This window comes from Taeniopygia guttata, chromosome 1A (genome assembly GCF_048771995.1).
Source record: "Taeniopygia guttata chromosome 1A, bTaeGut7.mat, whole genome shotgun sequence".
Lineage (NCBI taxonomy): Eukaryota > Metazoa > Chordata > Aves > Passeriformes > Estrildidae > Taeniopygia > Taeniopygia guttata.
In genome coordinates, this window is record NC_133025.1 from 51,735,065 (window position 1) to 51,750,394 (window position 15,330).

The following is a 15,330-nucleotide window of genomic DNA, read 5'->3' on the forward strand; positions in this document are numbered from 1 at the left end:
GTCAGCACAGATACCGAGGCCTGGTCCTAAGTAGCTGGTTAATCCTTCCTGGGGACTTGTGCCTGCCTCCGGGGTACTTTCTACACAGCAAGGTCAGCAGAATGGAGCAGCTCAGACTTTCCAAGATTTGTATTTACTTGCTGTTTCTCAGCAGGGGTCACCCCATTGACACCAGGGAGGTCCATAAATCAGCTGCACAGTGATAGCACAGCTCTCTCGGCTCATTATGCATCTCGCTGCTGGAGGAAAGCACCACCTTTGGTGCCAAGTACATTAGGGAACATGCCTAGGTTTAAAAAAACTCCATGGGAGGGAATCACAACATTTCTACAGCTTGGCCTCTTGCATCACACAAGCTGAGCACCGTGTCTCAGGCGGGTGATAACAAAAGTCCAAGGTCAACAAACAAAATGAACGGCTTTAAAACAACAAAGCTGCGCTGGGGTTTGTGTACAGTGTTTGTTGCCACAATCTGGCCCAGAGTTACCATCTCACATTTCCCTGCCAGAATGATGGAAATATAAATAGGGGCTATAAACCCAAAGTATTTCCAGCTCATACATCCAAAGGATAGAAATTATAGTCTCTTAGCAAGGAAAATGTTCGAGGGTAGTGAGGTAATGGGACCTGATTACAGAGCTCATTTCTCTGAAAATCTTTAATACAGCATGGAAATTTTTCAATGTCCTTGATGCAACCTCTGTTAACTTGTAAAATAATCCCTTCTTTCCGTGGAAAAGCCCCTTCCTTCGAGAATGAACTGCTGAGCTCCATTTTGGGAACCATTTCTTTCCAGCTGCTGTTTCCAGATATTTTTGAATGGCTTTGAAGACAGAGTGTCAGCAAGGAATAAAATCTGGCTGCTTGAAAGACAATCCATTGCCTGTTGGCTTACCTAGAAAGGGCCTCACTTTTCTGTGCATTAGCTGAGGGCTGCTGCTGTTGAACTGTAGGAGTCCAAGCTCCACTCCTGCTAAATAATATTGTGGAAGTCCATGCCATGAGTCAGAGCAGTGTATGAGGGGCTCTGCTCATTTGATAAATTACATTGCCATGCCTGCCCTTCACTTGTTGACTCAAGTCGTAAGAGCCTGGGGTGTGCTGCATATATAGTAAACTGATTAAAGAGAGAATGTGCGTCAACGTATGGATGTGTACGAGAGCTTTTTGAAATCCCTTATGATCTTCCCACCCACTGGGCATGGCTTCAATATGGAGCTCAATCGTCAGGAAACAAACTTGCTCCCTCATCTGCGTTGCACATTGCAACGAGCTTGCCAAGTACAGCCAAGCTTTTAGAAAGAAAAGAGAATCCCCCACCAGTGAATTTATGACCCTTGGCTCTGCTTGTGGCTTATTCCTGTGCATGCCTGAGTGACATGGAAACTGCAGAAAATCTGTTTGGCCTGTTTCTATGCTCTCACACTTGCAGCTACATTGGATTTTTCCTTTCTTTTTTTTAATGACTAGGGGGTTTTGTTGGGTTTGTTACCTTATAACACAAGCAATACACCATGAGAGGCCCAGAGAAGAGCAACATGTGTTAGTGAAAAGAAATGGGAAGGATGGAAAAGAAACAAGGAGTGGTTAGGAGTGCTTCTGGAGCATTTGAAACTAAAACACCATTCTCCTCGTCTCTTCCAGGTCTTTCAAGCCGGATTTTGTCCTGATCCGCCAGCACGCCTACAGCATGGCGCTGGGGGAAGACTTCCGCAGCCTTATCATCGGCCTCCAGTACGGCGGCATCCACACGGTCAACTCCCTCTACTCCATCTACAACTTCTGCAGCAAGCCCTGGGTGGTAAGTGATGCTGCAGCTCTGCTGCGGGTCAGCACCGCAGAGGAGATCACTGGTACTGATAGAAAACCCAGCTCGCCTTCCAGGAGTTTCACACGAGTTGGTCTCTTTAGGTTAAAATCTAAACAACCTTAGGAATCCAGGAAGGAGTTTCTGGGGGAAAAAACCTACCAGCACTACTTCTTTATCAGCCTCTAGTTGTATCAAGGTGTTATTTCTTCACCCTGAGCAGGATGTTTCCTTGTCCCACTCTAAAGGATCACCATCAGCTGACAGTGCAGCAGCACCTAGATTTCTTGTAAGGCATGGGAAGGACCTACATGGGAAGAGGTAGAGAAAATCAGTCCAGTCAGGGTCAAATCATCACACATGTAGAGCTTCTCAACAGTCCCAGAATGAAATGCAATATTGTCATAAATTGTTGGTTCATTGAACCTGAAACACTGCACCTTGCAAAGACTTTGGCTGAGTCAGCTCTTGATGAGGACTGTAGTGATATTATGATATTTTGCACTGGAAGATCCCTTCAACCATTCTTTAAATTTTGTCAGATTCATGTGAAAATCTCAGAAAACCTTGGAAACCATTATCATTGGCTTTTCTCAGCCCCAAATCCCCAGACCATTTCTATGACCAGCTCCAAGGCAGCTGAAGCTGCAGAAGCAGGAGAGTTGGAAAGTTCACCAAGAGCCACAAGAGTAAGGCTGACCATGGCAGCACCTGCAGGAAGAAGTCAGATCCTGATACAATTTTGGAATTCGCGTATGGGTTTTACAAGTACTTTTGCCCCAAAATGTCTTCTCTGATCACTGATGCTTCCAGAATTGAAATTTCCCTGCATTCTTCTGGGTTCAAAGCAGGAAACTACAGCTATATGGATGAGAGAAGGAGATGGGGCTTTCCAATATGACACCATAGAAAACATTTAGATGTCTTTTCAGGAATTCTCTTACTCATTGCACAAATTGAGCTTGGGTGAAATAGAAGGTTTATAGCAGAATGTTTATAGCAGATGATAACTATCTTCCTCATCACCTAATTAAGTGGGGTTTTATTGTTGTTTTTCTTCTTGGAATAAATATCCTAGTGTTCTCAGTGTGTTGGTTGGTAGCTCAAGTCCAGATGAGGTCTGTAGTGACTCAGACTTTAATTTCCATGATTGGGCAGTGTTGGATTTAAGTAATTTCTTACTAAAATGGTGCCAGTGTAATAAGCAGAGTCTTTTCCATTTTCATCCCTTTTACAACATCTTTGGGGTTTGTTGAGGCCTTAAGAAAAATCTTGTGTTTTCCAAAAATGCTGTTGTGGGCTAATCACGGTAGTGAGAACAATCTCACTTTGCCATCATGGTATAGGTGTTTAATGTACATTTGACCTCAGTTTCCATTTGATTTTTCAGTTCCAAGCCCAGTATCACCTCCACATTGTTTCTGACAGTTGGTCCTACACACAAGTGCATTGGCCCTGGTGACCAGACAAAAAGCCTCCACATTTACACTGTCTTTTGCTGACAGTCCATTCCATCTGATTTTGAGTCAGTCAAGGCTTAGTTGACACTTTGCAACTCATGCCTTGTAATTACGTTACTGATGGTGTGAAGGGGCCTCAAGGTGTGAAAAGCCTATTTTTAGGCATCTAAAATAAAAGAAAACAAACTTAGCACACTAAGGAAAAAAAAAAAAAAAAAAAGTAGTGCTGGAAAGACAGTGTGGGAGAATTTGGCTCTGCCAGCAGCTTGGCTCTAGCTGCTCTGGGTCTGGTTGTGCCATGCTTTCCTCATGGGGAATACAGTTGGCACAGGCAGCCTTCTCAGAGGAGTCAAGGAAACCACTTGCAAACAATTTAAACAGGTTTGCAGAATGCCTCCTTTCCTTGCACATCACCCCAAACCAGTGATTGTAACATGCTCAGCAGTCTACGATTGCATTGAATGAGCAACACTCAGATGGTATTTAAGCTCATGTAGAGATTGTAGTGGGGCCTTTGAGGGCAAAAAGCTTCACTGGCAGCAGAATCAGAAAATTTTGGTTTTGTGTTAGCTAGGAAGTGAGAGATAGGGACACTTAGGTGCACGTTCCACTTTGATTGCAAAACAGGCATCTTGAAATAAGGGACCTGCATAACAAAGATTACTGGAAACTTTTTTGGATCTAGAAAAGAGTTGAGATGCATGAAGAAATGAAATTAAATACCCCTGGGAAATGTGCTTTCCACTCACATTTTTTATTTTCTCAAAAAATTGTTCCATTTCATAGAAATGTTTATGATTTTGTGGAGGGGGATGAAACTGAGACTGCTTTTACTTGGCAATTTGCAACCATGTTTTATTCTCAGCAACTCTAATTACAATCAGCTGAGTTTGGGTTTGAGTTTACTGAAACATGCAGCCCCATTTTTAATGCCAGTTGCCAGGTTTCCAGTTCTGCAATACAAAAACTTCTTCAAAGATTAAAACAGGCACAGTTTGAATTAGATGTTCTGAGAGAAAAGAAAAATGTATTTAGGGGGTTTCCCATTCTGGGAGAAACATCTAAGAGATCTAAGTTTTAAAATGATCGCAGAACAATTGAGAAATAATATTACAAGCGCACTAAGCACAATGCTTCAACCACCAGTAATAATTTCTGTATTAGAATTCTAAGTTGCAGTCCAAAATACAGTGGGAAGAATCCTTGGAGTAGTGCTCACACTGCATGCAGGTAATGTCTGTAATTGCAAAGCAACTTTTGCATCTATAAAGCAGCAGAAAATAAGAAGTATTTCTGACAGTCACCTCCTGAGTCCAGGAACTCCTAGCCAAACTGTTATTGACTGTCAAGGGATACAGGCTCCCTGATGGCCTAGGCACCTTCAAAATGTGTGAAAGGCCTTAAGGTCCTCTGAATGGATTTTTAATTTCTCTGCAAAGACTTCCTGCATGTAACTCTTATCTCCAAGCTGTCAGGCCAAGGTATTTCCCTTGCCTATGGGTTCCAAGTACCTAAAACCAGGCTGTGCCACACTGCCTTCCCCCATGTGTTATCTGTGGTCTGGATGCCATCACACTAAAACCAGTGGAAGAACAGAAAGCAAGAACTGCTGCCAGCATGTGTAAGGTGTGGTTCTATCTAGCAGAGCTGCTGACAGCAATGTTCCTACCCATCTGCATGGGGAGATGTTACTTGAGCTCTGTTATCAGGTATCTCAGAGGCTGCACCACGTAACGTGGGAGTGTCTTTGTCAACATCCTGTCCCTAACAACTGGTAAAAAAAGAGAAAATGGGAGGGAACTGTCCCATGAGGGGCAATACTAAAATCAGACCTTTTTGCAGGCTTGGCCCAGTGACGAGGCTCCCAGATGTCTGAATCTCTCATTTGAAACTCTCGCTATTTCAGCAACAGCCAAGAGCTGTATGCTTCAAAAGGAACAAGTCAGAACATTGTCTATCAGCTGCACAGTTTCTCCAGTTATTTTGTTTGAGCTGTTTTCCCAGGATAAATGTACATTGCCTCAACATCACGGTGTCCATGGTTCACCAGGGCTGCGTGCACACACAGCAAGGGGCATGGGCTGTTCTCAGCCAGAGTGTTTTTCCTTCTCTCCCTGTCTCTGGCTCATTCTGTTTAACTTTTAAGCCCTGTTTGCTCACCTTGCTAGTCAAAACAGGGCTTTATTTTTCTTTTCTAGAATGTGCAGGGCGAGTACAAGTAGTTGAGAGAAGCAAGCTGTCCTCCTTCCACAACATCAATACCCTCCTTGCCAACAATAATTATTCTACATTGGGAGTTTTTCCTCTTATCTGCTGATGCATGTGAGGGTGGTGGTGGTGTTAGTGATGCGATACGCTGTCTCTTGATGTTTCCTGGATTTTCTTTAAATGCTGTGTTTTGAGCTATGAGATTAGGAAAAGGATTCTTTGCATTTGTCTGCAAATCTGCTGGCAGCTGCCTCTTCGGCATTTGGCCTGGGTCTGGCACACACCTTGCAGCCTAATTTTTTTTCACAGTGACTGCATGCCAAGATTTAACTCTCAAAGGGGTTGTTCTTCTCTACCAGCAAATCAAGTTTCGACTTCTCATGCAGCAATTCTTTTGGAGTCCTTAGACTAGCCCAGTAACCAGGAGAGGGGCCTTAACAGGGCTACTCAGTAGAAAACATCCTCAGTAGCTCTCTCTATCTGCAATGTAACCTTGGTGTTGCGATTTGGTGCATTTACTGGCTCCAGTTGTTGCCCAGAAGTGCTCAGAACATGCAAGATTAAGCGGCTAATGCTATTGGGAAGAAAGGGAGTTTGCTTTTCCTTCCCTTCTTCCCTAGATGCCTGTTTCCTTCCCTTAATCTGTGTGTTACTTCCCTCAGATGACACAGGGGTCTCTTTCAAGATTAATACATCCCTACCTTTGATAGGCAACTTGAGAAACTCATGCAAAGGACTTGAAATCTGTCCTTACTTGGCCCAGGGTGGAGACCTTTATTAATTGATTTTACCAACTTCTGGGGGGCTTGGAAACTGAATTCAATTTATAAACTACTTTGTAAATAGGACTCAATGGGGAACTTAGTCCTATCTACAAGCTCAGCAGGAACCAATCCCCAAACAATTTGTTCTCTTATGTGGCTGCCAGTCCAACCTCTTCACCACCAGTGCCAGTTCAGCACTCTGTGGTAACAGGGCTGTGTCTAAGCTCCTCCTGAGATTCTGGGGTATGCATCACTCTTACTGTCTTTGGTATATGAACCCTGCTTCAGAAATGTTTTCTGTCATGGTTATTAGGTTTCTCCCTTATAATTTTGATTTTTTTTCTCTGTGTGATGAATGATAGATCAAACAGGGAGGCTTCAGACAACATACAGAACAGTCTGCTTGCTTCACAGATGGCTGAAGCAGAGCAGGAATTTCCTGTGATGTGTAGCGCTTCTGTTGTTTTGGAACCTAACAGAAATCAAAACTCAGTCCTACCATGGGGAGCTTTGTGTCTGGTCGGGCACAACCCTGAATGATAAAAGGGTTTATAACGGTGATGATAGTGGTGATGAAGGTGAAGTTCATGCTGATGGGTGGGGACAATGACAAATGTCCCTCCTTGTGTGTGAAATACCCGAGTGGCTGCTGTCCCCATTGATGTTACATACTGCTCTCTAGACACCACCCTCACAGACTGGTGCCTCCCTCAGACCTCATGGTAGATCGGACAAGGACAGGCAGATGAAGCCCTCTCTCTCCTGTCATTCATGAAGGGCTGTTGGGGGGCCCTTGGTTCACAATAAATGCCAGTTCTGATTAACAGTGGGCTTTAATCCCTTGGTCTGACACTCCAACCCTCTTGTAATTGCTGTCCCTTAGCAGTTCTCCTGCCCTCCAGCACAAAGTGCCTTGCTTGGATTTGATTGTGAGGAAGAGATTCAAGGGACAGCTGTGGTTTATTTGGTCTCTGATGGGAGTGGTGGCACTGACTTCCTGGCTCTATCCTCTACTAAGAAAGGCTCCTCTCCCCAGCTGCATTTGGAATGCAAATCTTGTTCATAGTAGATCTGTAAGTAAATGCAAACTGATTCCCTTCTGGCTCTTGAATCCCTTCTACACTCCCTTAGTCAAAGGTTTGTGTACATAGGCTGGCTTGGCCATGGATAAATACAGCAGCTTCATATTTTCTTGCTGCTCTTAGGTCAAGAAAGCAAGATGGGAAAGACATGATAACGTTTCTCTCACCTCCTTCACCACTATCAGAACATTTTGCAAGCATTTGCCTGTTGCACAATAAGTTACTGACATCCACTGTGTCTGTTTTTTGTTCCCCCTCCCTCACCTCAAGTTCTCTCAGCTCATAAAAATCTTCAACTCGCTGGGCCCTGAGAAGTTCCCCCTGGTGGAGCAAACGTTCTTCCCAAGCCATAAGCAGATGGTGAGTAACTTCGCTTTCTTCTGATGCCACTATGGATGGGGTGGAGATGCAAGTTGGGCACAGGAAATGGTGGTGGGAATGCTGGGAAGAGTCTAAATTTTGCTTACAGAAAAAATACTAGCTAAAAGGTGCTATGCAAAAGGCACTGCTTGGGAATTCCTTTCCTTTCTTGCCCAGCCCTTCCCTAGGTCATGTAAGGACCTTAAAAAAATGTACAAAGAGGCTCAAAGGCTCAAAACTAAAGCAGAATTCCATTTTAAAACAGTCCACAAAAAGCTCATCCCTTACAGCAAAGAATCACTATTCAGATAAAGTGGATTTTCCCTACTCCTGGAATTGTTTAAAATATGCTGACAATTTGGAACATGGGTCCTAAGAGATGTTTGTTTCACAATGTTAGTTCGCTTGGTCTGTCACGTGCTCACCATCCATGAAACATTTATCAGCCTGAAGGTACTCAGGGTAACTTGGAGTTCTTAAAAGAGTTTGTTTCAGCTTCTCATGTTTTCTTTGCACAGTGCTTTGGGGTCTGGTCTTTCTGTCAACAGCTGAACACTCAGTGCCCTGTGTGACTGCTGGGCACTGTACCAAACTCTCAGGGCACCTTCCACAGAAATCTGCGTAGGTGCCCTTAGTCCTGGAGAATATGGCAAAGAGAGGGGCTTTGTTTACAGCTGGTCATGGCTCTTGTTTTCCCTGTGTTAAAGGAAAGACTAGTCCTTTGTGAGTTTTTGCTCCCAACTTACACCCATGAATTAATGGCTCTTCCTACATGGCTGAGGCTTTGATGAAACCCTGTATGAACCCTGACCCCCTGTGTGACCACTGGCTGGCTGAGCTAATTTCCCAGACTTGACTGTGAACCCAAGCAGCATTGCCAGCCTGAACATGAGGGTTGTTGAGATGTCAAACTAAGGCTCAAAAATATTCAATCCCGTCTTTTCTCACACGCTTGCTGCAGCACTGTGGGCCAGCCCCAACACAAAACAGGATGTAGATACATGATCATCTAGTTCCTTGTGAAAAATCCCACTTCTGCCTGCTAGGTACTCAAATATTTTGAAATGTCAGTCCTTCAGCTCTCTGTTCCAATACTCTCTCTCTACCTGTGCTGTGTAGACTACAGCACTTCCATGCTTCACGGGCACATCATGGAGGTAAGTACAGTCATGAAGTTGTAGTATCATTTAAGACATAAAGAAATGGATAGTCCTTAAACAATGTAACAGTGTTCTGCACATTTATAAGATTGAGTAGTCACGTACCTATTGCATTTAATTCCTAATGATTTATGAAGAAAGTTTTATGACATAAGTAATGCTTCAGGACAGTTGTGACTTGGATCACCATTTCAGGAACAGTATTTTTGGAAGACTTGATAAACGTTATTGCAAATAAGTTAGCACTTTTAGCACAATTTTCTTGTCTGGCTATCTGATACGTGGTTCCTCAGATGTAGATGTATTCGGTACCAGCAAAGTAGATTGGCTTAGCACTGATCTTAATTTCACTTATTTTCCATCTTTATAACTAATCACCTACTTGGAGATGCTATTACTTACTTCCAAAAGGGTACAGGAAGCTTTTTAAACTGTAGGTAATCTCATATGAAAACAAACACTACTGCTGACATGCAAGCCTGAGTAATCTGGTTTAAATCAGTCACTTCCCAACAATTTACAGAAGCAGCAATCCACTTGGGCAAGTTCAGGTCAGCCCTTCCCAGGTGAGGGGGGTGATCTGCTTCACAGAATGAATCTGCCCAACTTATAAATATCTTTTCTGGGAGGATCTTCACAGCATCCTGAGTTGTGAGAATCTGAGAGGTCAAGTGCCTACACCAAGTATGTGGCATTGCAGTCATCACCAAACACCTGTGGAAGTTGCTTGTCCACTGTGCATCAGCTTCTCCATTTGTCAGACAGGAATATACTGATCCCCTTTTACCACTTTCTCTTCACTCTCCTGGTGGCATTCAAATGTCTGGAGGCATTTCCAAGCTGTACCAGTGAGCACTCACAAAATTCACTGCGGTCCTTTGATGGGTGACCCCCTGGAAGTGTTTATAATGAGAGTGTTTTACCTCTCTGCAATGTGACACATTTTAAGCTCTTAAGTTCTCACACAGGGGACCCTCAACCTTCTATATCCAAAATTTTCTAGAGTCTACTTTCTAAGCCTTTGGATTAAACAGAGAACAGATTCAAAGATCTCTGTCATTCTTTCATCTCTGTAGAGACTAGATTTTCCAAGAGTAAAAAGTGAGATATAGGAAGTTTCTTACAGTAGGTCCATTTTTGTGAGTATTTTAACTTATCTGAAAATGCTTTTTCTGAAGCTTCTTTCTCATGAGAACAGGGCATTTTAAATCAGCCTTTAACAGTGAGCCTAAAGAGAGGACACAAGATTCTGATATTTTACAGCAAAAAAGATGAACCTCTCTTCCCTTTGCCATGGGCATGCACCTTTCAGACCTCCCCATAATGATCAGTTTTCTGGAAGTAAGAGCAATCTGGCAAGTGTTCTTCCAAGGACCTGCTGGTGCTACAGACAACCCTAATGAGTGCCTTGGTCTGTACTGACCTCATATGGCCAATTAACAACTGGGAGTCATTAACTTCAAAACTGATTTTTCACCTCTTCTGGGCTTATGACCACAGTAACAATCCTTAGAGAGAACAACCTCTTAAAAAAGGGGGGGATTCCTGAAGGGATCTTTGCCAAAGTGCAAGAATTGCCAGAGGTGGAATATCTGTTTTGGGACCAATAAAAGGGTATCAGGAAGGGGAAGGAAATTAATAAATCCAGTTGCAAATCCATTTGTGTACATTTGAAGTTGACAGAAACTAATATAAGTGAAGCAGACACAGAATGTCTGTGATAGAAATAAAACCACTTTACTGTTTAGAATAAAAGGACACTATAAAAAGTGAACATTATGCAACATTACCTTAAAAGACAATATACATTCACTGAATATAAAATTTATAAATAACATGGAGGAAAACTGTAAACAGTGCTAGAAAATTTAGCAACAAATACATTCCTTCTGGACAAGATTTTTCACATGGGTTTGGTTCTCTCCCCAAGTTTCCATGACTATCAGGAACAGCAGAGTGGCTCTATGAAGGGAGTGTCAGAGAGAAGGAGAAGCCAGTACAAGCAAAACAGCAGCAAATGTTTAGTGGGTTTTTATGGTTTTTTCTCAAGACCCATAAGTAGCCCCATAAGTCACTTACTCTAAAAAAAGCCAAAACTTTTTGCAGTTTCCTAAATTCTGTTCTGTCTTTCTAAGCTACAAAGCACATTATAAATGAGCAGTATTTTCAAAAATATCTGCAAGGATGGAAATTTGTTCTCATGGAGGCCTTTATTTCCAGCAGTCTTTACTTTAAAAACACAACAGTATGTTTCCCATCACTGTGAGGTAGCATTTCACTCTGACAAGTAGGAATGGGATACAATGATAGATTTATGTTGTAGAATAGTCCTACCTTAAGGGCCACGTAACTTGTCAAAACATGGGAAATTTAGACTTTAAAATGGCATTTCTTTCCCATACAGGGGAAGTAGAAGCCTCCCTCAGGAGGATTTTATTTAAGGAACTTCATGCACAGATCTCCTACTCTGTACCCCCTCCACTTTGGAAAAGGCAAAGAGAATCTAAACTTTCCCAAACCTTCAATATCTATTTTTGTCATTTTAAAGGGAAAAACACTCTACATCAAGTAAGGGAAGAAACATGCATAAGAAACTGAACAGCTTTAGTCTAGAAATTAGCTATGCACTTTAAAAAGTATTTTGAGTAATGTTTGTGTGTCTAAAGCATGGTGGCAGGGAGTGTGTGTGTAATCCTGGACATCTCCATTGGCAGGCAGAAATGACTTAGCAAGGCAGAAGAAAGGAGAGCTGACAGAAAGGAGGAAGGCTCAAAGACTTAGAGCCAGTTCAATCCAGAATTTAGAGCCAATTCAATCCATGTAATGGCTTTCACTTCAGGAGTGCCTTCAGGCAGGTCCTTATTGCAAACACAAGCCCAAGAAATGCATGTCCCTGATAGCATTCACAGAAACAAAATAAAGAAGCTTCCCAAAAGAAATGTATTTTCACTGGATTCTTCCCCCTCCTTTCGGCTTCACATTTTGAAAAGCCTTAACAACTGTTTCTTTACACAGCAAGGACAAAGATTTGCCATCAAACCTCTGCCCCTGCCAGTCTAGCTGTCTGCATCTCAGAAACATTTTACTGTCTGCAAAACAAAGTGGGAATATGCTTCACTTTCTGGTAATGCATCTGCTGTTTTGTTGTTTACAAAGCACATAGCTACATTATATCCTACGTAGGAACACAAGTCCTCATAGTATTAGAACGCAATATTTTCACAATAATTTGAGTGCAATACTGTGATGTCTCAGCTAGCTAAATGAATCAGTGACAGGTAAAATACACAGAGCTGCAGTTTAATGAAAATTCAAATCAACACTTTACTGCATCAAGGGGCATTTTTGTTTAGCCTTCCAAAGCTGTGAGAAGTGGCTGCAGCTCAAAGAGACACCAGCTTTGCCAAGTCACCTTGAGCTTGAGGAGGGCCACATCCTGCACTGCTGACTCCAGACAATGCAAACACTGAGGGTGGCTCCAGTGACCCTCACAGATTTTGTCAGCCATGCAAAACTCAGAGATTGTTCCACTGGACCCAAAGGCCAAATCCATATTTTGCCAAAAGGAACAACTTTCTGAACCACCACCTGATCCTGTGATGGGTGTCATGAAGCACCCTACTCCCCCTCTCATCTCCAGCCCATAATTTAGGAGTAGTCACAGGGAAGAGGACTTCTGAGAAGTGTTCCAAATCTAAATCACAGGAAAATCCAATAGACTTTCAATGTGTTTTGTGTTGCCTTGCCACTCAGAGCTGCTGGGAAAAAAATATAGGCAGCAGACCTAGGCACCTCTTACAGCAACTCTGTGAAAATGCCCTTTAAAGTTCATGCTAAAAATGAAGCTTTTTGCTGCAACAAGTCATCCAGCAAATGGGGCATTTCAGAGGGTGTACATCTGGCAGCGCTCTGGTAGCACACAAGGAACTTAAAAACACATCAGGATCCATCTCAGACACTCATTCTTTTCCATTTGGCAAAGTAGTTCTAAACAACTCTCCAGTAATTGAGGTCACTGATAGTAAAATGCTGTATTGCCCCAAGCTGGAGTCACTGTAACAACTTTTTCCTGCTGGTGGCAGCTCTGCTTTCTAAGTGGAATGAACGGAAGATATATGGAAACTTAAGATAAATAATCATAATAATACAAAAATGAAGTTAAGCACAATCTTCTCCCTGCCCAAGCCCTCCCCATCCAAAACTTAAGTCACCCATTTTGTCAGCACCCCTTCTTCACCATCATTAAAACTTAAAATACTTTTATTTGATAAGAAAAATTATATTATAGTTTTCTTAATAATAAAAAACAAAATAGAATGAAAAAAAAAAAAACAAACTCCAGTCAACAGCAAAGCACAAGACAGTAAGGCTTCTCCTTCCACATGACTGCAGGACATGGTATGAGCACATGCACAGGGCTATGCTTAACAGTGCCTAGAGGGAAACACAGCACTTGACACAGAAGGAATCCTCCGGGCAGCTGAAAATTTTATGATCCCAGACAACACTTATTAGGAGACCACTTTTCCTTGCCTAGCCCACACACACACTTCCTTTCACCATATAAACAAATGCAGCTATTGTAGCTGCAGGGGAGGAACCGTGGTGCAAGGAGTTACAAAGGAAACAATGACTGTAGCCACTACTGCAGATACACTGGAGCTTCAATATCTTAAAAGCGACTCATCAACTCGGAATGTCAATATTTCTGTCTTTAAAACACAATCAAACCATTCTTTTGTTTATAACACCAAAAAAATTCCACATCCTGTCAAAAATAGCTTATGTCATTATGTGTATATACATCTTAGTTCAGCAAAACACTATTTTGGCAATACTTTTTTTTTTTAATAATATGAGTTCTAGCAAGTCTCCCCTTTCCCTCTTGCACATGATTGATTTACAGTTGTTATTTTTGCATCTGTTTGGTTTAAGGTGTTCACAAGCTAGTTTTGCTGTTGAAGCTAAGCTGCAAAAATTTCAGGGGCCAATGCTGCTCAAAACAGGATGGGACAACCCTTCTTATGCTCTGCTGTAGTTACATTTACCTCCCTGAAAATAGGGGATGGGGCTTTTGTTTTTGAAACAACAACAACAAAAATACAAAATACTCTCTTTTTTTCTGGGGAAAGACAGAAGTTCAAATGTGCTGTTGCATTCACACTGTGACTGAATTAGCAAGAAGAGTTAGCCAACAATGCTTTTACCAGATGATGTGGTCAGACACACCAGGTAAAGTCTCCCACTGCTGGAGTCAATCACATTGCCAATCTCTCCTAGAGAGGAGGATTTCTTTTGGATGTCATTTTGTCCATGGTTTAGGCTGGGTTTCTTTTCATTTTGCTTCGTTTGCCTGATGAATCTGATTAATAAAATCTGTTTCCCTTAAAATAGATTTTTCTATGTATTTTCAGCACTTAGTGCATGAAGAAGGGTGATGGGAAGCCAGCACATAGAAGAATACAGTGCCTAACTGGCATAGTTTTTAGATTTTTGTTTTCCTAAAAAAATAGAGATTATATTGCTACAGCTAATGATACATGTAAGAGAGCAAGAGCTCCATCTTTTTTTATTTTTTTTCCTTTTTTTCCCTCCCATTTTTCCCTCTGGTGTGCAAAAGTAAGCTCCCAAATGTTGTCTGATCAAAATGAGTGGTATCAAAAAATGGAAAAGGTGATTACAAATTCAGTAAGGTAGCACAGACTTTTTTCTTTCCTTTCCTTTTTTTTCCTTTTCTTTTTTAAGTGTTCGAAGTGCTAGAATTTGCATGAAAATAGGCACTAATTTCATTGTCATCATCACGATCTGGTAAGAGTTAATGTCCAAAGGAAGATCAGCCACAAGTAAGGGAGAGGGGAGATAAGGAAAAGGAGAGCTGCTCAGGGATCTGTGGCATTGATTATCGTTTTGTCTGGAGGTGCCCATCCTCTGTACCAGCTGCAGTAGCCTTCCACCCTCTGGATGCAGGCATAGTGCTTTGCTTGATATCCCGAGTGGCCGAAGTTGGAGAGCATGTCTGTCCAAATGCACTCGTTCTTGGAGGTGGCAAAGCAGGGCAAATAGTAGCAGGGCCTAATCTGCAATTGGAAAGAGAAATCAGGTAAGGCTACGTGTAAAAACAACATTATATAAAATGTCTTTTTAGCAGAGACAAGTGATTCAAAATTCCACAGCCTCAAACCTTGCTTACTAATCCAAAATTCAGCCTCAGTTCTGTAAGCACGTAAGCATGTGCTTAGCTTCACACACACAGCTAATTCCATCATCAAAAGGGCTTTTCAGGTGCAGAAAAGTTGAGCTTATGTCTGTGTTTTTGCAGGCCTGATGCCATGTGCAAAAGTCTTAGTTCCAGTGCCAGGCTGTGGGGTTTTAAGTACTCAAAATGTTTACACAGGAAAAAAGCTGGACATATCTTGCCAAGCCTTTGGTACCTTATTTCATTCACCTGCAAATGATTCTGCATAGATTCTGAAAGTCTTCCCCAACCCC

General features: G+C 42.2%; 2 protein-coding genes across 3 annotated transcripts in view; one reads left to right on the top strand and one right to left on the bottom strand.

The window, feature by feature from the left end:
- SYN3 (synapsin III) overlaps nucleotides 1-15,330 on the top strand; it is a 191,048-nt gene that overhangs the window by 52,613 nt on the left and 123,105 nt on the right. For both annotated transcript variants that reach the window (XM_030263118.4, XM_030263117.4), the window contains 2 exons: nucleotides 1,645-1,801; nucleotides 7,592-7,681. In XM_030263118.4, coding sequence (XP_030118978.4) covers nucleotides 1,645-1,801; nucleotides 7,592-7,681 — 247 coding nt within the window. The remainder of the gene's footprint in view (nucleotides 1-1,644; nucleotides 1,802-7,591; nucleotides 7,682-15,330) is intronic.
- The window catches only part of TIMP3 (TIMP metallopeptidase inhibitor 3), a 37,534-nt gene continuing 32,757 nt past the window's right edge, over nucleotides 10,554-15,330 (bottom strand). Inside the window, exon 5 of the mRNA XM_002199506.7 lies at nucleotides 10,554-14,918. Coding sequence (XP_002199542.1) covers nucleotides 14,721-14,918 — 198 coding nt within the window. The 3' untranslated portion in view covers nucleotides 10,554-14,720. The remainder of the gene's footprint in view (nucleotides 14,919-15,330) is intronic.